Source organism: Euleptes europaea, chromosome 20 (genome assembly GCF_029931775.1).
Source record: "Euleptes europaea isolate rEulEur1 chromosome 20, rEulEur1.hap1, whole genome shotgun sequence".
Taxonomy (NCBI): domain Eukaryota; kingdom Metazoa; phylum Chordata; class Lepidosauria; order Squamata; family Sphaerodactylidae; genus Euleptes; species Euleptes europaea.
Window position 1 is genome coordinate 11,005,630 of NC_079331.1, and position 22,067 is coordinate 11,027,696.

The 22,067-nt window shown below is 43.6% G+C and overlaps 2 protein-coding genes across 2 annotated transcripts; both read left to right on the forward strand.

The window, feature by feature from the left end:
* The first annotated feature begins 1,546 nt into the window (after positions 1 to 1,546).
* Positions 1,547 to 11,399, forward strand: AFG2B (AFG2 AAA ATPase homolog B). The gene is made up of 8 exons (XM_056865785.1): positions 1,547 to 2,659; positions 3,611 to 3,796; positions 4,605 to 4,760; positions 4,927 to 5,136; positions 6,302 to 6,529; positions 8,508 to 8,642; positions 9,715 to 9,840; positions 11,244 to 11,399. Exons 1-8 carry the CDS (start codon positions 1,589 to 1,591, stop codon positions 11,397 to 11,399), a joined length of 2,268 nt encoding a protein of 755 aa, XP_056721763.1. The 5' UTR covers positions 1,547 to 1,588.
* Positions 11,400 to 19,299: 7,900 nt separating this feature from the next.
* Positions 19,300 to 21,628, forward strand: C20H15orf48 (chromosome 20 C15orf48 homolog). Its single transcript, XM_056865974.1, has 4 exons — positions 19,300 to 19,344; positions 19,590 to 19,675; positions 20,543 to 20,603; positions 21,560 to 21,628. The coding sequence occupies exons 1-4, from the start codon at positions 19,300 to 19,302 to the stop codon at positions 21,626 to 21,628; spliced, it is 261 nt and encodes an 86-aa protein (XP_056721952.1).
* Positions 21,629 to 22,067: the final 439 nt, after the last annotated feature.

Below are 22,067 nucleotides of genomic sequence, written 5' to 3' on the forward strand. Positions count from 1 at the left end.
GCCATTGTCCCTTTCTGAAATCTGAAACAGGCTGCCACACAGGCTAACTTTAGAGATGCCTTTTCAATTTCATGCTTCTTCTTTGCAACTAAGCTCCGCCCATTGTCAGAGGCTGCCCAATCGGAAGCCTCTTTCCCTGCCCCTTCCCACTTTCTCTGATTGAGCGACCGGGTGTGCCGCCTCCTCTCAACCGTCGTCTCTGATTGGGCCAGAGGAAAGCGGAGTCCATCGGGGCCCGGGCCCGCCTCTCCAGAGTTGATTGACAATAGTGCCAGCCAATTGGTGCATTGCTATTTTGGAGGAGCACATTTGGTGGGTTTCTCCAAAACGGGAATTTTACAACATTATCCACCGGTGGGAGGGGAAAGACGGGGTTGTCCATCCCTGCATTTTGCATCCGGCGTGCAACGTTGCTGCTAAGATCCGCAGTTCACGTGTCTCACTGTGTGTGAATCAAGTTCCGTCAGGTCGCTTCCGACTCGTGCATCGATGTCCTCCAAAGCTTCCTATCGTTAACTGCGTTTGAGGTGTCGTTTTGGAAAGGTAGGGCGCAACGATTGCATTTTCATCTTTAGATACGCTTGCTCAAATTCTTCAGAGACTTGCTGGGGATTAAAGGGATCGGGCAGTAGGTTTACTAATCAGCAAATGCCCCCCTCCGAAAAAAATCTGGGAGCTTACAATTGTGAGGAGGGCAGTCTGTACATGCCCAGGCATGTGTGTGTGCGTTAAGTGCCGTCAAGTCGCTTCCGACTCATGGCGACCCAATGAATGCAGTCGTCTTGCTTGTTGGCTTCCTAGAGGCACCTGGTTGGCCACTGGGTGAACAGGCTGCTGGACTTGATGGATCTTGGTCTGATCCAGCAGGGCTTTTCTTATCTTCTTATGAGCATGCCAACTATATTAGGTGCTGTGAAACACAGGCAAGATGCTGCTGCAGTCGTCTTGCTTGGGGGCTTCCTAGAGGCACCTGGTTGGCCACTGGGTGAACAGGCTGCTGGACTTGATGGATCTTGGTCTGATCCAGCAGGGCTTTTCTTATCTTCTTATGAGCATGCCAACTATATTAGGTGCTGTGAAACACAGGCAAGATGCTGCTGCAGTCGTCTTGCTTGGGGGCTTCCTAGAGGCACCTGGTTGGCCACTGGGTGAACAGGCTGCTGGACTTGATGGATCTTGGTCTGATCCAGCAGGGCTTTTCTTATCTTCTTATGAGCATGCCAACTATATTAGGTGCTGTGAAACACAGGCAAGATGCTGCTGCAGTCGTCTTGCTTGGGGGCTTCCTAGAGGCACCCGGTTGGCCACTGTGGGAACAGACTGCTGGACTTGATGGGCCTGGGTCTGATCCAGCAGGGCTTTTCTTATCTTCTTATGTTCACCACTCTTTTGCGACGGTCTTCATTATACCCAAGAGCAGGTGTTTGAATCTCAATATGAATCCAAAATCTTTGCTTATCCAGCTCCTAATGAGATCTGAAAAAAGGTTCCTGTCCATATTTTCATTCCATAAAGCTGATAGTTATTTTTTCCCTCAGGGACATGCCCGTGTGTGTGATTTGCGCTAATCCGTGACGAGCTTTGGAAGATGGTTTTATTACAAGTGCTCCCGCAAGATCCAGGAGATGAAGGCACACAGAGGTGCAGATTGGGGCCGGCCACTTTCTCCTCCCTGGGTGCCAAACTGGGCTCCCCAGTTAAGATCACCCTGCCCACCGGCATTTGCCTCTGCACAGCCTGGCCTAGGCACGACTTGGCCGACGGCTACTTGCAGCTCGACCTCAAGTGTAGAACTCGCAGCTTAAAGGCGAACCGTTTACAGAATCTGATGCTGAGCACCGACCACTTACAAATCCTGGAACGTCACAAACTAAGAAAACTGACGGTCAGGGTGGTCCTTAAGAAAGGTGCCGTGAAAAAGCACACTTCCGAAGCTATGCTGCAGGAGCTGGCCAAAGAACTACTCCGAGATGCGTATGTTTCTCTTCATCACGTCATTACATTCAGCCCAGTTCTGGGCAATCCAGTGGCATGTGTTGAAATATTGTCTATGGAGCCTACCACAGAAGAAGCTGGCTTGGTCACCCTCAAAACCAACGTCCTCGTTAAAGAGGTGGTCACACTAGACTGGTATAACCTTTTGGCGGAAGAAAGTGCAAGAACTCTAGTGGCCGGAATGGAGGGTGTCAGCAAGTTGTTGAAAGAGATGATTGACTTGCCTTTACGCTTCCCAAAAACTTTCCAGAAGCTAGGCCTTTCCGTCCCGAGGGGAGTGCTTTTGGTAGGGCCTCCAGGGGTGGGTAAGACTCTTCTCGTCAAAGCAGTCACTAAAGAAGTAGGGGCTTGCCTTCTTTGCATCAACGGCCCCGTTGTGTACGGTCCAAGACCTGGTGAAAGTGAGGAGAACTTGCGGCGCGCATTTGAACAAGCCAGAGAAATGTCCAATGAAGGACCGACGGTTCTTTTTATCGACGAGATTGATTCCTTGTGCCCTAAACGAGAAAGTTCCAATAACGCTCCTGAAAATCGTCTGGTGGCTCAGTTGCTAACGCTTATCGACGGTATTGGTGGAAGAAGCAAGATGGTGATCATAGCAGCGACAAATAGGCCCGATGCGCTAGACCCTGCGCTGAGAAGGCCGGGCAGACTTGACCGTGAGGTGGTTATATCTCGTTTCTGAATGTGTTGTTTCCAGTTGGTGCTTCATTTGGCAGGAAGTGAGGGACATCTGGTTCTGGTTTCAGTCAATGCAGTGGATTCCCCTAAAGGACTGTGGGGGTGTAGTTGAACGCATGAACACATGAAGCTGCCTTATACTGAGTCAGACCCTTGTTCCATCAAAGTCAGTGTTGTCTACTCAGACTGGCAGCAGCTCTCCAGGGTCCTAGGTAGAGGTCTTTCGCATCACCTGCTTGCATAGTCCCTTTAAATGGAGATGCCGCGGATTGAACCTGGGACCTTCTGCATGCCTAGCAGATGCTCTGCCACTGAGCTACAGCCCTTCTTGGAAGAGAATTCTTTGTTACCAATCTTTCTCGGAACACAAGACAGGGATACACAGGACAGGAAAAATGAAGTGTTCTTCACAGTCCTGTGTATTCCTGTCCTGTGAATTCAGAGTTACAATGTTGGCATTCTCTTTACAGAAGTGAGTTTGAAACTGGTTTAAATTTACAGTGTAGACATAATATGCCACTGTAGGCTTGAATACTAGACAGTGATAGTTAATTGGAAGTGCCCGTATATTTCCTTCTGATAATCATCAGGGAATTGCCTGGTTTACGCAGATTCGAATGTGGCACTAGTGAAAACCTGTAGGTTAAACGAGTAGTATCATTTAAGTTTTTTAAACATCGGGGAGAAGCAAGGAACGATGGCTTTCCTCTGGAGGAAGGGACTTTTCCATCAGAAGAAGATTCCTTAGGCTGGAGGAAGTCTTCAGGTTATTAAAATTCAGATCATCTAACTGACAGGTCTGTCTCTCAAAATAGAGTCTAAGACAAAGTGTTTTTTAGAACTAGATTAAGCTTTGACTTGCCCAGGGTTAACTCAATCTATATATAGGTAGCAACACGTTTCTGGTTTTTTATTTGCCTTTGGCTGCTTTCAGATTATCATTGGGACCCCGACCCTTTCACAGAGGAAATCCATTCTGCAGCTGATTACTGCTAGCATGCCCGTGTCCAGTGACGTTAGTTTGCTCGAGCTTGCAGAAATAACAACGGGTTATGTTGGAGCTGACCTGACGGCACTCTGCAGAGAAGCGGCCATGCAGGCTGTGTTCTGTGCTTGTTCGGTAAGAATCCATTGCGAATGGCGGCCCCTAAGCCTGTGACCTGTGTTTTCTTCATTGTCCACCAAGACTGTTTTGCTCGGAGTTAAACACTCCGGTGCTTCATCCTTTGAAATGTGCCAGCACAGCATCACAACTTTTGTGGAATTGTACCAGTGCATTAGCATGCGCTACAGCACTTTGTGTCTATAGAATCAATGTACAAGACTTAGTAATTTGAGGATCTAACTGCATGGATAGATTACTGAGTGATCAGCCAGCGAGGTGTAGTGGTTAAGAGCAGTGGACTCTAATCTGGAGAACCGGGTTTGATCCCCACTCTTCCACATGAGTGGCGGACTCTAATCTGGTGAACCAGGTTGGTTTCCCCACTCCTGCACATGAATCCTGCTGGGTGACCTTGAACTAGACACGGCTCTCTCCAAACTCTCTCAGCCCCACCTATCTCACAGGATGTCTGTTGTGGGGAGAGGAAGGGGAGGCGATTGTAAGCCAGTTTGATTCTCCTTAAAAGGTAGAGAAAGTCGGCGTATAAAAACCAATTCTTCTTCACAGGAAAGTGACTTCAGGCTTTTAAGAAAATGAGCAGTAATCCAGGATGTCACTAATTCAAATCTCATCTCTGCCACATTCATTAGATGCCCTTAGCCAAGGCTCTCTCTCTGCCTTGATCCCCCCTCCCCCACTACGTGGAATAATATTACTGTCCTTCCATCATGGTTGTTGTAACGATTGCGACAAGATTACACTTTTTGAATGGGAAATGCGCTTTATAAATGCTAAAATCTTTGTTCTTCTTGTATTTCTTCAGGACTCAATTAATGCAGTCAACATGTCGGACTTCTATGAAGCACTGAAAAAGATTCGCCCATCCTCTTTTCGAAGCAGCATTGGGCTGTCGGACTTTAAGCCTGTCACCTGGGATCAAATCGGGGGCCTCGAAGATGTGAAGCTAAAGTTAAAGCAGGTAGAGTACGCAGCAGGCTCTTAAAGGGTAACTACCTCTTTTGCGATGAAGGCGCCTGTTGGGGGGAGAGGAAGAGAATCAACAGAGGGCAGTCACCAGTATGAAGGTTCAAAGGTATGACATCATAACATGAGGAATTAATGGGAGTATCTGCTTCTTTTTGCAGAGCATCGAGTGGCCAGTAAAATTCCCCGAGGCTTTCGTAAGGATGGGGCTGGCCCGGCCAAAGGGTATCCTTTTGTATGGACCATCAGGCTGCGCCAAAACGACGCTTGTGAAAGCAGCCGCCACAAGCTGCCACTGTTCCTTTCTGTCCGTGAGCGGCGCTGATCTTTTCTCACCTTACATTGGCGACTCAGAGAAGATTTTGTCCCAGGTTTGGTTTTCTTTCTTGTAGTCCATGAGAAAATATTGATATAGTCATGTCTATGTTTTCATTTGTCAGAGCTGTCACCCAGTAGTTTGGAGCTACAGAACAATCCTGCAAGGGGCTTGCTTATGTGAATTTCCTCCTCTGTTCATGCACCGTAATCCTCTAAGTGATTTCCAAGTTTTGCTCGCCCTGGCATCTGAAGTAGCAAGAAGTGCTTCCCGCTAGCCGTACAACCATAATTCCAATTTGGGAACAAACCATTGATTAGAGATCCTGATTTGCAGGACTAGTACAGATCAAAATGTGCTGGTTGAGATGCAACATCGAACTACCTTTTGCTGAAATTGACTAGTGGTGCATGAGCAGGAGAGAAGGTAGAGGAAGGATCCAGTGAGCCTCAGATAATGCCAAATGATGGGAGAGGGTTGTTTGTTTTATTGTGCCAAATGATGGTTTGACGATCCATCTGAACCCAGCCATTATTTCACACTCTGTAAATCGTCATTTCAGTTAATTGCTTAATTGCAATTAATTGCGGGGTCATCTGCTGAAGCTGGAGAGTGAGAGATTCAAAACTGATAAAAGGAAGCATTTCTTCACGCAACGCATAGTTAAATTGTGGAACTCCCTGCCCCAGGATGTGGTGATGGCTACCAACTTGGAAGGCTTTAAGAGGGGAGTGGACGTGTTCATGGAGGAGAGGGGTATTCCTGGCTACTAGTTAAAATGGATACTAGTCATGATGCATATCTATTATCTCCAGGATCAGAGGAGCATGCTGAATATATTAGGTGCTGTGGAACACAGGCAGGATGGTGCTACTGCAGTTGTCTTCTTTGGGGGCTTCCTAGAGGCACCTGGTTGGCCACTGTGTGAACAGACTGCTGGACTTGATGGGCCTTGGTCTAATCCAGCATAGTTTTTCTTATGTTCTTAAGTTATGTTACCTGGTGGTTGATACTAAACAGTATCATTGAGATATTTTCTTTATTTATGCTTTTTGTATGGAGATGCAGCTAAAAACATGGGTTGCAGGAAGCACAATTAAAATTATTTTTCTTTGACTTTGTCCCCCCCAAAAAATTGCGGGACAAAGCATACTTACAAACTTGACACAAATGACATACAAACGTCCTTCATTTTTATCTCATTGAATGCCTACCTCAAGGTCTTTCGCCAAGCAAGAGCAAATACTCCTGCATTAGTGTTTCTGGATGAAATTGATTCTATCCTGGGTTCCCGATCAGTTGGTAAAACGGGGCATGGTGTCCACGAGAGAGTTCTTTCTGTCCTTCTCAATGAATTGGATGGCATCGGGCTTAAGGTCACCGAGAGAAGGGGAAATAAAGCGGAGCTGGACGGTGACTGTCAAGAACAAATTGAACACGATAAAGAGGTAACTCTGCACGTGATTATGTAGAAATAGCTACTTTTAAAAAATTATTTGCCTTCGTAGAGGAGCAACCCCTTGTTTCTTCTGTTGAAGCAGTTGTCGCATAAGAGGAAAACGGTACCAAAGCATCTTTAGTGTGTCAAGACCGGCCCTGACGCTCATCACCATTTGAAGGGCTTGTGCAATACTTACAATGCAGTCCTGAGCAGTTATACCCTTTTGAGCCCGTTGACTTCAGTGGATGTAGAAGGACATAACTCTGCTTAGGACTACACTGTTCATGCTTAGCTATAATTCAGTTTCTTTCTAAATACCATGGTTAAGGATTGCTCTAGCCATGGTTTAGCTATTCATGGTTTTTTAAAAAAAACAGCTTTCTTTGTGTGTGTGTGTGTAAAGTGCCGTCAAGTCGCAGCCAACTTATGGCGACCCCTTTTGGGGTTTTCATGGCAAGAGACTAACAGAGGTGGTTTGCCAGTGCTTTCCTCTGCACAGCAACCCTGGTATTCCTTGGTGGTCTCTCATCCATATACTAATCAGGGCTGACTCTGCTTAGCTTCTGAGATCTGACGAGATCAGGCTAGCCTGGGCCATCCAGGTCAGGGCAGGGTTTGCTTTAACCATGGCTAAATGTCATATTGGCACCAAACAAACCATAGCAAAGGCAGTTTCCCAGCTTCTCTGTTTCCAAAATGACAAACAGGTCTTGCTGATGTCTCCCCATGCAAACTACTTAGTTAACGTTCCCGCGCCCCCCCCCCCCTGAACTTTTGGGATCTTAACCATGGCTATATGAACCATCTTTACACATGAATGGTGCAATCCTATGCAGAGGCACTCCATTCTCAGCCCACTGAAGTCAGTGAGCTTAGATTAGAGTAAGTGTGCATCAAATAGCACTGTAAATCCACCAAGGGACTAGTGGAACAGGGCTTCCATTGCCGTTCAGATTCTGCTGGAACCTTCCTACAATAGCACTCCTTGATTTCTCCAGTACTTGTGCACGAATGCTGGTGGCTCTGCTGTTGAGCACAGAGGCAGAGCTCGCTGGCGGCATGGAAGCAGAAAGACAAGGCCAACCTCAGACACAGTAATTTGAAAGAGCAGTAAGTTTGTCTCCTGTGAGTGAGTTGCATGTGATATTAAACAGTTCTCTTTTGCAAGTGTTCACTTCCTTGCACGTTCTGTGTTTTTTTTCTCCCCCCGAGCAGTTTCCTCTTACCCTGGTTGACAAAGTGAAATTTGCAAAATAAACAAGAAAACGTTGCAGACAGATGGTTTTGAAACCTGTTCCTCACATGGATTTGTTTTGCTTCCTTGCTTATTTATTTTTATTTTAAACATTGTTAAGCTTGCCTGCTGGGCAACTGGGACTCCAGGCTTTCAAGTTATGTTATAGATCTTGCATTAAGTTGCAGCACTGATTAGCTACACCTGCGGGTTTTCATTATAATAAATCCTCAGTTCAGAAAGATTGCTTTTCCTGTTATGTGTATAGTTTTATCACACTGGGCAGAATGGGATAAGTTGTTGAATGGCTGTTTTTTTTCTGTATTTACTGTAAAGCATGGTGGTGGGGGATATTCAGGTGTGACTTTGGAAAATAGGCAGGACACAAACTGAGCCATCATGGCGTAGTGGTTAAGAGCGGTGGTTTGGAGCAGTGGAGTCTGATCTGGAGAGCCGGGTTTGATTCCCCACTCCTCCACATGAGCGGCGGAGGCTAATCTGGTGAACTGGATTTGTTTCCCCACTCCTCCACATGAAGCCAGCTGGGTGACTTTGGGCTAGTCACAGCTCTGTCAGCTCCACCTACCTCACAAGGTGTCTGTTGTGGGGAGGGGGAGGGAAGGTGATTGTAAGCCGGTTTGAGTCTCCCTTAAGTGGTAGAGAAAGTCGGCATATAAAAACCAACTCTTCGTCTTCTGAATGCATGAGTGGATATCTATTTCATCATTTTAAATGTATACCTTCCTACTAGTTGGAGCTTCAGGAGGTTTTCAACAAAGATGTCGTGGTTGTCGCAGCAACAAATAGACCGGACATGTTGGATGACGCCTTGTTGCGTCCGGGGCGGTTGGACAAGCTTATCTATGTTCCTCCTCCTGATCAGAAGGTACAGTAGAACCCATATATGACTGAACCGAAGCAGTGTATGATTCCAAGCACAGGGTGATAAACAAAAAAAAGGTATGCTACTTAGAGCAGGGGTGTCGAACTCCATTGTTATGGCTGGATATGACATAAATGTCACTTGGTTGGGCCGGGCCATGCCTCGCCAGCACAGATTGAGAGTGGAGGGGGGTGGCTGCCTCAACTGGCTCATGGGCTGGATAAGAGCTCTCAATGGTCCAGATCCGGCCCTCGGGCCTTATGTTTGACACCCTTAGCTTACAGTGTGTGTGTCATTTGGTAACTAATTTTTTGAATGTTTTATAAGGTTACAACTTTGAACTGAACAGTGGCATTCAAGCTATGTTCCTAGGAACCCTGGAATTCCTCAGGAAGTTATCAGGAACATCTGTAATGGAAGACACACAGATTTCCTTGAATTGCCGGTGAAGGGAATGTTGAGACTGCTCTAAATTTTAGGCCCTGCAGGCTTAACCATTGCCACATCTAAACTAAGAATGGTATAGAGGATATACCCAGAATCCTTTGCAGTGCACTAGGATTGCATAGGGTTGGGATGCATGATACCTTTGCTACGCAGGAGTTAGAGAGGGATTGCCAAGATAGACATTCAGGTCATCATGAAGGCAGATACTAATGACGAATGTTTTTTTTTAATCTTTGTCGATCTCATTTGTTTTTGTACTCCAGTGGGACATACTCTAAAGTTATTGTACAATATTGCAGTCATGCACCCAAACGCTGAAGTCCCACTAAAGTCTTACTCCTAAGTAAGATCAGATTCACAAGGCCACTTAGAGCCATGTTTCAGCATTTCTCCTGCAGTTGGTGTATGTGTGTGAAAAATAAAAACCACAGTTTTAAATGCTCTTCTGCCTGGTTCCTGAATTGACTGACTGACAGGCAGGTAGGGTAATCTACAATTGCATTTCAGCCTTCCTGTGCTATACAGTGTACACTTGATTTCATTCTGAGTGTGCATAAGATTGAAGCCTTTGTCCAGTAAAGAAGTAAAGACAAACAGGTCTGCCTCTTTCTTTCGCCTTCTGCAATAGGAAAAGCTTTCTATTTTGAGAATCCGCACTGAAAGAATTCCAATAGATGCTAATGTGTCCCTAGAAGATATAGCAGCCCAAGCGGATCTGTTTACTGGAGCCGATCTTGAAAATCTCTGTAAGGAGGTAAGGCAAGGTTTCTTCTCTTAAATCATCAGTGACTTAAGATTAAGATCAATGTAATTTATTATCATGCCTCCACTTCTAGAATAAGCCTAGAGGGGGTCTCATGTCATTGGGAAACAGCACTGCAAACAGTGTGAAGTATGCTAGCAAACGTACCTTGTTACAGCTCCCAAACCAAGAGTTCTGGTGTTCTCTGCCTCATCTTAAAAGATTCTACAAGAGAATGTCAATGATTGCTGAATCCTTCCATTAGAGGCGTTTCTGCAGAAGTGAATAATATGTCTTCATTTCTTTCCTGTGGGGCAAAACAGCAAAGGTTAGGGTTCCCGTTCTCTTCTTTGGAGAAAGGAGAAGAAGAGGCATCTGTCTTTCTTCCCCATCAGTGTTCTTACCATGCTCAGCTTTTACAGCATGTGTACCCAACTGAGGCTAGATGGGTGAAAACCCAAGAAAAAGCCTTCTTTGTCAGGTCACAAAAAACTTTGGAACTCCCTCCCCAGAGAGATTTGTCTATCGTTGTCTTCTGTCAGCGGGTGAAGACTTTTTAAAATGTAGTGTTCCCTCACAAACTCTTTTTTTTTATTAATTAAGAGAAAATGAGAATATAACAATAAAAGAAAATGGAAATATAACATTACTAAAATACTCATAATACAAATTATTGAAAAGAAACTAAAACTGTGCTGCTAATATAATTAAAATACCCATAATAGTGAACTAAGCAATTATCTATTTATCTGAAATCCACATTATTACATCACTCCCTCTCTGCGATTGACACAGTAGAGCCCAAACATATTGGATGAAAGTGATTAAAATCATATCCAGCAGCCTTGAAATTGTTATTCCAGTAAGACCGGAAAGAATTTTATTAAATTATTTTCCAGCTAAACCAAAGGATATTCAAGTTATGTTTTTCCATATACTAACAGTTGCTAGAACAAATTTTGCGAGATATTGGAAAAGCAATAAATTCCCTGATTTATATAATTGGCTTGATAAGGTTAAAGAAACCTATGCTTTAATTAATAATGACAAAAATACAGAAAAACTGGACGCTCGCTGGAATTTAACTATTTCAAGGATGGAAAAAGACCTCACAAACTCTAATTAGGCCTCTTGCCTATTAGTATGTTTATATGGGTTTGCTTCATTTAACTGTTTTAAATATTTTATAAATATTTGTATTTTGGACATTGTTTTTAACGTTTGAAACGTTTTGTGTGTTTTAATGTTTGCCACTGTGGGAATTCTGATTTGGGTGGAAAGGTGGCACAGAAATGTTTCAAATAAAATAAATGTATAGGAAAGGTGAGCACCAGCTATACCAGAGGTCAACTGTGAACAACAAACAGTTCTTTCATTCATTGGCACAGTATTATTCATTTTCTTTTCTCATTCAGGCTGCTTTATTGGCACTGCAGGAGAACGAAGTTGAAGCGACAGCTGTGAAGCACAAACATTTTGTGACGTCCTTTGAGACTGTGAAACCATCATTAACACCCACAGAGTTGGAATTTTATGAAAAATTATTTACGAAACAGGAATGGCCTTTATAAACCGGGGGGGGGGGAGAAGTGTACTCTGCGTTTGTGTAACCAACTCTGATGGTAGACCTATAAAGAAAATGGAAAGTAAAGAAGAAGCCACAGGATATGTTAAAGCAGTTCTGCCAAGCCATATATGTTGCAGGGGCTCTGCCCAGACTACAATAGAACTCTGCTCTGGTACTGTGTGGGGGGATGAGGGAGTTTCTGTTGACATTACTGATACCAACCAATCAGTGCTGCAAACTGGAAGAGCCAGTTTCCCTTGTCCTTAATCATGGAGGGAAAAATTGTACCTTTCCCCAAAATTGTATGAATGTAAATGCCCAGCAAGCCTACTCTTGTTTTTTACATATGCATCCCCTGTGTCTAAGGTGTGAAGATCATGCCTTAGACCAGTTAGGTGTGGAGCCAGTGAGGGAAGCAAACCACTACATTCGCCAGGATCTCACGTAAGACGCATGTGCTGTCAACCCAGCTAGAAAGATTGATCACAACGTTATCAGATTCCATGTGCGTGTTCATGTGTGAGAGAATGAACAAACAAACAAGTTGTGGAAGATGCCATAATGCATAGAATCAAGGAAGCTGTAGCACTGGTCTTGTGTTAGCTGCTATCCAATCAGATTTTAGGCAATTAAAAAAAATTCCAAATGAGGAAAAGAAACAATCAAAGGGTAGCCAGAGCTACCAGCAGTTTGAAAAAGGGCTGCTGAAGCTAACCAGGGTGTTTGGTGTAAAGATGCCAAGCCATAAGAAGAGACAGAAGAGTTGGCACCAGGATAGCAGACAAAAGCACTGTAGCAAACTGCATTTCTATCTAAATTATAATAATTGTCTGTACATTTGTATCTACGAATGCAAGTTATCATGTGCAAAATTTGTACTCTCATCTGTGGGTGGCCACCGTAGTTCAAACTCACATAAGGCCTGCCCTGTATTAGGGCCTGCACCAAGGTTTGCATTACCCCCTTTTCAGTGTGTGTGGGGAGAATCCCTGTGTACAGAAATTGAGAAATGATAGGCAATTCTTTGAGAGTTTCAAAGGCAGAGGGAGGGCAGACTATAGCCATGCACCACATGAAGCTGCCTTATACTAAATCATACAACTGGTCCATCAAAGGTCACTATTGTTTTCTCAGACTAGCAACCACTTTCCAAGGTCTCTGGCAGAGGTCTTTCACATCACATACTATCTGAACCTTTTAACTGGAGATGCCAGGAATTGAACCTGGGACTTTGCCAAGCAGATGGCACTACCACTGAGCCACACACATAGCCCATCCCTATAACATTTTTGGATCCAGTTTGAATTGACCCACCCCCCGGTGCTAAGGTTGCCAACCTCCAGGTATTAGCTGGAGATCTGCTATTACAACTGATCTCCAGTCAATAGAGATCAGTTCCCCTGGAGAAAATGGCTGCTTTGGCAATTGGACTCTATGGCATTGAAGTCCCTCCCCTCTCTAAAACCTGCCCTCCTCAGGATCCACCCCAAAAACCTCCCGCCAGTGGCAAAGAGGAACCTGGCAACCCTACCCAGCGCCCTCAGCAGCGTGTTAAACTGCATTTTCCTTGTTATTTTAATGGGATTTTCATTGCCATGAGCTGCTTCACAACCGAATTAACTGAAAAGCAATATTAAAATACAACAAATAAAAGTCATTGCTATGTATTTGCTTATATTCACCCATCCTTTCCCCCCTACCTCACACTGTCATCATAAGAATGTTGTAGGCTACTTTGGGTCCCTATTGGAGAGAAAAGTGCAAAGTAAATAAAGTAAATATCCAAACAAAAACATCGCCCTACATGACTGGTTGGGACACTTGCGTAGATTGACTAATACATACAAACTGCTACAGCTCTTTAGTTAACTCATGTATATGCAGCTGCTCGATACGTCTTTATTCTGCTTATTAATTTGTGTGGTCCTTTAATTAGCTTGCTATGAACATAGTCATGTGTTTCAAGGGAAAACATGTTTATCAGCTAATGTAGGGAGTTGTATTTTAGTTCATTTTAGAGAAGTGTAACTATGAATACTGCATTTTTCTAAATAACGTATCTGAAATATTAGCATTGGTGAAGGCTAATTCTGGCATAGCAAATGGAGGGGAATGCTTCGAAATTGGCTTTTAAGAGCATCATGTTTAATGCTAGCCCCCTTCAAAAACCACAACATCACAATAATTAACAAAACTAACACTAGGTTCGAGAGGTTCCTGTCCCTTGTTTCATCACAGCTGTGATAACCTAGGTCCTTTGTCAGACTGTCTTTCTGCCCTAGCCCAAAGCTTCTTAAACTGTGGGTCGCGAAAAATTTGCTTTCGTCTTTAATAAACGGTAAAATTATACCAAATAATTGTTTTAAAATAAATTTCTTTGTGGTTTATCACCAGTAAATGTTTGATTTGTATACCTATTTTATATACCTATATTCCCGGGGTCACGTAAAAATTTCTTGGGCAAAAAGGGCTCACGAGTGGAAATAGGTTAAAGAAGCCCTGCCCTGCCCTGCCAAAAATAGGAACGTGGTCCCTATTGGAGAGAAAAGCGCAAAGTAAATGAAGTAAATAACTAAACAAAAACATCGCTCTACATAACAGGTTAGGACCCTCGCACAGATGGGCCAGCCCCTGATTTTCACCCTATGGAAAGCCCCCACAATTTTGCATTGGGGTTTCTCTTCTTGTGCAGTGCTGCCTCCAGAGGCTTTCTATGGGACCAAGCAGTCCTCGGCCCTCTTTCTTTATACTATATGTCCATGTATTTTGTTCTATCTGGCCAAGGGCCGTAAATAAAATTATCTATCTATGTCCATATACCTATATTCCGGGGGTCCATGTCAAAATTTCTTGGGCGAAAAGAGGACACGATTGGGAAAAGGTTAATGAAGCCCTGCCCTAGATCACTGGGGCCTCTGCTATCCTCAGATGGAAAAAAAAACGAACGTGGTCCCTATTGCAAAGTGCAAAGCAAATGAAGAAAATAACCAAACAAAAACATCCCCCTACATAACAGGTTGGGACCACTCCCGTAGATTGGACCGGCCCCTGATTTTCACCCTATGGAAAGCCCCCTAATTTTGCATTGGGGCTTCTCTTGTGCAGTGCTGCCTCCAAAGGCCTCCTATGGGACCAAGCAGTCCTCGGCCCTCTTTCTTTATACTATATGTCCATGTATTTTGTTCTATCTGGCCAAGGGCCGTAAATAAAATTATCTATGTCCATATACCTATATTCCCAGGGTCACGTAAAACTTTCTTGGCCGAAAAGGGGTCACGAGTGGGAAAAGGTTAATGAAGCCCTGCCCTAGATCACTGGGGCCTCACATGGAAAAAAAAGGAACGCGGTCCCTATTGCAAAGTGCAAAGTAAATGAAGAAAATAACCAAACAAAAACACCCCCCTACATAACAAGTTGGGACCACTCGCGTAGATTGGACTGGCCCCTGATTTTCACCCTATGGAAAGCCCCCTAATTTTGCATTGGGGTTTCTCTTCTTGTGCAGTGCTGCCTCCAAAGGCCTCCTATGGGACCAAGCAGTCCTCAGCCCTTTTTCTTTATTGCTCCGCTGCTGCAGACGGCAATTTGGGGGCGAGAGGAGAAGAGAAGGTGAGACTTTCGTCTTGAGCCTTTCCCCCACCCCCCCAAAAAAAACCCCTTCATTCTTCTTAGGGCAATCCTGAGGCACTTTGTGGAGGGAGAAAATGAGAGGGGAAAGGGGGTCTGATCGAGCCTAATCGAGAACTGAAGGCGCGACGACCGAAAAGAAAGAAGGCCGTATCCAAGGAAATTATGGATACAGGATGGAGACAGATATTAAAATCGAACTAGATTGATGTTGGAGAGTGGATATTCGCTCCAGGCCTCCTAAAGGGCCTCGGTTTAGCTCTATTTATTTATTTGTTTGTTTTAATAAAAGTTTTATTATTTTTTTCCAAAATTATTAATCACATAGTTTAACAATAACATAAACAATAAAAAATAGGTAACATTATTTTAAAAATTATATATAATAAAGAATTGTTGACTTCCCCTACACCTCCCTTCATCTTGTGATGAATTAGTAACCTCTTTTGCACAAAATTCTAATCCTAATACTATTCATTATGATATTTAATATCCTAATAATATTTATTGATCTCTTTGACATTTATATTTTTCAAGGAAAAAAGAAAGATTAATAAATAATATCATATAAAGGAAAGAAAAAGGAAAAAAGAAAAAAAAGAAAAGAAATAGTAAATCTCACTAATAATAAATGGATTAGTATAATAAAAAGCATTTGATTATTTCCATTAAAAATTAATTATTTTGGAAATCCTCCATTTCTCCCTAACACTCATTTAATACATATTGTTTTTCTAGTAAATTGATATCATATATAGTTCTGTTTCCATTATAACCAATCCTTTTAACCAGTTCCTTTTCAATCTGAGTCAGAAGAGACACTAGACTCTTTTAAATTAGTCCCTTTAGCTCAATTTAATGCCCGTTTTTCAAAGATCGCATCGTCCTAACCTAAGCGGGGCGATCGCATCTTCCCCCGTGGCTTCCTTGGGCCGGAAGGCCTTGCCGTTGGGGTTGCCAACCTCCAGGCAAGGCCTGGAGACCTCTGGGGCGACAGTTGATCTCTGGGCAACGGTTCCCCCTGGATGGGGTTGCCAACCTCCAGGTGATATTTATTGACTAGAAAACCGGCTTCATGCTAACTAGCCGTCCGTACATATTTGGAGGGTATACGCCCTTAACTTCCAGGTGAATCTACAAGCACATGGAAGAAACCAACGCTTGAGAAAATTCCTCATAGGATAAACTGGAAAAAATGGATTTTACTATTTTAGTTAGTGAGTTATAGAAACAAGTATTATTATTATTATTATTATTATTATTATTATTATTATTATTATTATTATTATATTGTTCATGGAAATTTTTAAAACTGTTAAGAGACTTCTTCGGACGTCCAGTGATGGGTCACTTTTTAAGGTGGGTGGAGGGTCAAAAGGGTATTTTTTGTTTTTTGACCGTTATAATTTTGTAACTATGAATGTATTAATAAGAGCATATAATTGATACTCTTTTGTATTTTTTATTTTATTATATTATTATTATTATTATTATTGTATTTGTTTGTATTTGTTTGTTTTGTTTAATGTTATAAAATTATATCTATCTATCTATCTATCTATCTATCTATCTATCTATCTATCTATCTATCTATCTAAATATATAAAAAGAAAATTCCTTGTGGAATGGGAATTTACCGGAAGCCCATTGCGTACATCGCCTACGCTCCGTTGCTTTTTGTATAATTATTTTGTATGGAATTTTATGGATGTGAGCGTCCGCGCCGTTTGCAGCACTTTCAACGCTTTGCGTACTTATATGACTCGCGTCCCTTTTTTCAACTGCGGTTGTCATTTTGAGGCTTGTCCTCACAATATATATTTTTCAATAGCTTTTACGGCGTGGATATTTTATTGCCTTTAATTAGGTTTTTTTAGAGTGCTGTTCCTTCCATTTCAACCTCCTGGTGGTGGCTGGAGATCGCCCGCTGTTACAACTGACCTCCAGGTGACAGAGAGATTGGTTCGCCTGGAGAAAACGGCCATTTTGGAAGGTGGACTTTATGGCGTTAATACCCCATTGAAGTCCCTCCTCTTCCTAAACCCCGCCCTCCTCAGGCTCCGCCCCCCCCAAATCGCCAGGTATTTCCCAACCCTAAGGTTGCCAACTTCCAGGTACTAGCTGGAGATCTCCCGCTATTACAACTGATCTCCAGCCGATATAGGGTTGCCAACCTCCAGGTACTGGGGGAGAAATAGACACCACTGTACTAATATCGGGAGGATGAGGAACTCAGTACAGGGACGAAGTGTATACAAAGTGCAAAACAAATTATAAGCTACCAAAATGACATAACAATACAGCTATACACACTATATACACTATTAAGCTGAAACATACAAGCTAAGACAAACAACGTGACTGTACAAGGGTGGGGAAAAGTGTCAAAATGACACAGCTAATGTTCATAGAGTCTTTCTCAATTGTAGAAGTGGTATCCCAAGGATTTTCAACGAGATTCCCAGTGTATGTTGTATGCTTGTATGTTTCAGCTTAATAGTGTATATAGTGTGTATAGCTGTATTGTTATGTCATTTTGGTAGCTTATAAAGTTTTTTGCACTTTGTATACACTTCGCTCCTGTACTGAGTTCCTCAACCTCCAGGTACTAGCTGGAGATCTTTTTGCTATTACAACTGATCTCCAGCCGATAGAGATCAGTTTCACCTGGAGAAAATGGCCGCTTTGGCCATTGGACTCTATGGCATTGAAGTCCCTTCCCAAACCCCGCCCTCCTCGGGCTCCGCCCCCAAAATCTCCAGGTATTTCCCAACCCGGAGCTAGCAACTACTAGAGTTGCCAAGTCCTTCTTCGCCACCAGCAGGAGGTTTTTAGGGCGGAACCTGAGGAGGGTGGCGTTTGGGGATGGGGAGGGACTTCAATGCCATAGAGTCCAACAGGTGAACTGATCTCTGTCGGCTGGAGATCAGTTGTAATAGCAGGAGATCTCCAGCTAGTACCTGGAGGTTGGCAACCCTAAACCCTACCCAACCCAGAGCTGGAAACCCTACTCCTGGAGGGTGGACTCTATGTAGGGTTGCCAACCCCGAGTTTGGAAATACCTGGGGATTTGCAGGCAGAGCCTGGGAGAGGGAGAGACCTTGGTAGGGTAATCCCTGATGGGTGAGGGAAAGGCACTCCAGGCATGCTCAGATACTTTTTTTTCTCTATATATACAAGTGAGGCATGAAATTGAAAATGGGTTTCAGGGGCTACAGCATGAGACAAATGTAGCCTGTTTCCAAAGCCCCGAAATGGGTTGCCCGCCTCCAATGACCCAGCGCCATTAGCATGCAACATAGAGTATGTTTAGCCTGGAGAGGAGAAGACTGAGAGGTGATATGATAACCACCTTGAAGTACTTGAAGGGCTGTCACATAGAGAAGGTTGCTGAGTTGTTTTCTGTTGCCCCAGAAGGTCGGACCAGAACCAACCGGTTGAAATTAAATCAAAAGAGTTTCCGCCTAGACATTAGGAAGTATTTTCTATCATTTGGAGCGGTTCCTAGGTGGAACAGGCTTCCTCGGGAGGTGGTGAGCTCTACTTCCCTGGAGGTTTTTAAGCAGAGGCTAGATGGCCATCTGTCAGCAATGCTGATTCTATGACCTTAGGCAGTTCATGAGAGGGAGGGCATCTTGGGCATCTTCTGGGCATGGAGTAGGGGTCACTGGGGGTGTGGGGAGGGGGTAGTTGTGAACATCCTGCATTGTGCAGGGGGTTGGACTAGATAACTCTGGTGGTCCCTTCCAGCTCTATGACTCTATGATTCTAGAGCTTCCTTCCCGTCTTCATTCTTCACCAAAGGCCCACAACTAAAGGCCTCCTTCTTCCTCCTCTCATGTCAGAAGGAAGGGGAGGGGAAGCTGGGTGCTGAAATTTTGCGCCTGTCCAGCAGGGGGCATCACATCCCCACTTTGTCCGGGACAGGTCCCCGGTGCGGTTCCTGCGCAGGGTGTCTCATTGGGGCTACGTGACTTGGGACACATCCAGCCCTCTCTTCCTTCCCTTGGGCGTTAGCCGGGCTATATAAAGAGGAAGCAAACTCCTTCTGAACCCGCTTCAGGTCCAGACAGCAAGGTTGTTGTTCTGGTGGGGGGTGGGGAGGCTGAAGCTAGAATTTTCTTACTGAATCCTGGGGCAAGGGAGTGATGGAGATACAAGCTGTCAGAGGGTGGAGGTCTGTTTGCCCTGAGTGGTACCCGGGATGCTTCCAGCCATGCAGCTGAGGATAACTCTGGGACTTGGTTTTTCTTCGCAGGGTCACGTCTGCTTCTGTGATGGCCAATATGGGGTTATTCCAGTTGCTAATGAAGAAAAAAGAAGTAAGTTCTTTGCCCAGGAACTGCAGAGCTGGACAGATCACGTCTGTGTTATCAGTCTTTCCTCCGCATATAGGACCATCCCTCTGATGCAAGCCAGGAGGAGGGAGATGCTGGAAAAAAAAGACCGAACTCATCCCTCTCTTTATTCACATCTTTCTTTAGAGGAGGGATGGATTATAACTTTAAGAGATTGTTAATGCATCTCCCAGGATTTGTCAGAGGAAACTCTTCCTTGTATCTTGCAGCTTATTCCGCTGATTGGATTTGTGACTTTTGCCGGATGCGGGGCAATCTTTTCTGCGCTGTACGCCTTCCGCAAAAGTGATGTGATGTAAGCCAAATATATATGTGTATATATTTTAAATCAGGGTTGAATCAGGTACAGGCTCTCTTTATTTTGTTTTGCTGAACAAGACTGGGTTTAGGAAACAGTTGAGTGGGGGGGGAGAAGGAATTGTTGTGGGATTGGATATATAGCACTAGGACAAATTTGAGGATATGGGGCAAAAGATTCACCTAGCATGTTTCCCAGAACACAGACCGAGTTTGAGTGTTTCTAATATTCTCTTTTAATGCAGAGGGGAAAGAGTTTTGAATTTAGAAACATTTACTGTTTGAAAGTTTTTAGCTTCCATGTTATAGTGAAAATTGGGGGCTCAGCTTAAAGATAAATATTTTTCAAGTCCCACTGATTTTAGTGGGGGAGAATGACACATACACTTTAGGCTCTCCCACTGATATCCAGGGGATTTTAAAATGCTTGGGCTAAATTTTGCAGTATTTTACTGAACCTACATATTTCCAGTCAACAGTATACAGCACCATTTTAATTTTCCTTTCTACGGCCATCCTTAAGTGTTTTATTTGTACTTTGTTCTTTAACATTAAATCCATTTTATTTATCTTAATGTTAAATTATACTGTTGAGAAATCCTATTGTGGTCTCTCATTCAGAGAGCAATAGATTGTTAAGTAATTTATTTTATTTTGGTTACATAGGCTTTCTTGGAAGTAAAAAAATCACTTCTGTTGAAATCAATGGGTCTTGCTTCCAAATAGATATATTGTCCAGTTATATAGAAACAGTGTCCAGTTTTACAAAAATGAAAAATCTGGATTAATTTAAACAAAAAAAACTTTGTTCTTTAACCAGGATGTTATATATCTCTTATAATAAATAAAATATTTCATTTTTTAGCATAAACAAACATGGTAACCCCGAACCATGGGAACATGTGGATCCTACCAAACCCCAGAAGGTAATGAAAGTACTTAACCAAGAAAGCAATTGCTATGATGTAATAAGCCCCTGGTTCATTTATTCATCTATTCATACCCCACCTTTCTCCCCAATGGGAACCGAAGCAGCTTACATCGTTCTCTAGTTTATCCTCACAGGGTTGTTGTAGGCTAGGCTAAGAACGTATGGCTGGCTCAAGAACACCCAGTGAGCTTCAATTGCAGGGTGAACCTGGGTCTCCCAGATCCTAGACTGACTCTGTAACTATACAACACTGGCTCTCCTCTGTATATTCATGTGTTCTCTTTGGATGCACTAATATTTCTGTACATTAATCAAGAATAAATTAAGTGGGAGAACACCAATATATAGGACTCGATCGGCATTAAACTAAACTGTCACAGACCTTGGAACTATTTAACAACCTGTTGCATTTGTATCCTAGAAATAATTCTGCAGTTTTGGGGACAGGTGTTGGTTATTAGAGTTGCCAGGGCCCTCTTTGCCACCAGCGGGAGGTTTTTGGGGCAGAGCCTGAGGAGGGCAGGGTTTGGGGAGGGACTTCAATGCCATAGAGTCCAATGGCCAAACCGGCCATTTTCTCCAGGTGAAACTGATCTCTGTCGACTGGAGATCAGCTGTAATAGCAGGAGATCTCCAGCTAGTACCTGGCGGTTGGCAACCCTACTCACAGGGTTGTTGCAAAGAGAAAATGGAAGGGAAAATGGCCGCTTTGGCAATTGGACTCTATGGCATTGAAGTCCCTCCCCTCTCCAAACCCCACCCTCCTCAGTGTTCCGCCCCAAAAACATCCTGCTGGTGGCAGAGAGGGACCTGGCAACCCTATATATAATCAATACTGGAAGTGGGGAGCAGGTATTGCTACACCTACCACTTTGGTACTTCATTCTTTGGTGGCGGTTATTTTTAATTTTTTGTTTGTTTTTTGTCTTTTTGTCTCTACATTTTTGGTAGCTGCTATCAATCAACCAGGAGTGGAAGCCAATAGAAGAGCTGGAAAACATCCGGAAGATTATGAAGTGACGCAGAAGCAAGCTTTCCAAACAACACTCTATGAATCTAGTGGAATCATTTCCGCACAGACTCGAGGATTGAAACCAGTGTGCGGAAATGCTTCTGCTACATTTTTAGGGTCTCCCTCCATTATTATTTTTTGGGACTCTGGATGAGGACGTTCCTGTTTGCTTTGCCAGTTTTCCTACAGGCATCCACGCAGTCCAAAAATAAAGGGCTGGTCCCGACAGCCACATTCGTTCTGAAGCATGGGGGTTTTGCCGTTTGATGTTCTAGCGGGAGGAGGTAAAAGCCTTTTGTGAGCTTTCAAAGGATTCCCATCGTTTTTGTCTGAAGCAATGCTGTGTGATTCGCGATGCTTTCAATAAACTTGGAGCGCACGCTTGTTCAGTGAATGGGATCTTATTTCTGTTCAGTATGGGCAGGAACCAAATCTTTAATGCCACCC

Excerpts from the sequence above, each read along its gene's own strand:
- AFG2B (XM_056865785.1), top strand. The coding sequence starts at position 1,589 with ATGGTTTTATTACAAGTGCTCCCGCAAGATCCAGGAGATGAAGGCACA. Across the intron at positions 2,660-3,610 it reads CGGGCAGACTTGACCGTGAG|ATTATCATTGGGACCCCGAC; the intron begins GTGGTTATATCT and ends GGCTGCTTTCAG. Across the intron at positions 3,797-4,604 it reads CTGTGTTCTGTGCTTGTTCG|GACTCAATTAATGCAGTCAA; the intron begins GTAAGAATCCAT and ends GTATTTCTTCAG.
- C20H15orf48 (XM_056865974.1), top strand. The coding sequence starts at position 19,300 with ATGGCCAATATGGGGTTATTCCAGTTGCTAATGAAGAAAAAAGAA. Across the intron at positions 19,345-19,589 it reads TGCTAATGAAGAAAAAAGAA|CTTATTCCGCTGATTGGATT; the intron begins GTAAGTTCTTTG and ends TGTATCTTGCAG. Across the intron at positions 19,676-20,542 it reads TTCCGCAAAAGTGATGTGAT|CATAAACAAACATGGTAACC; the intron begins GTAAGCCAAATA and ends TTCATTTTTTAG.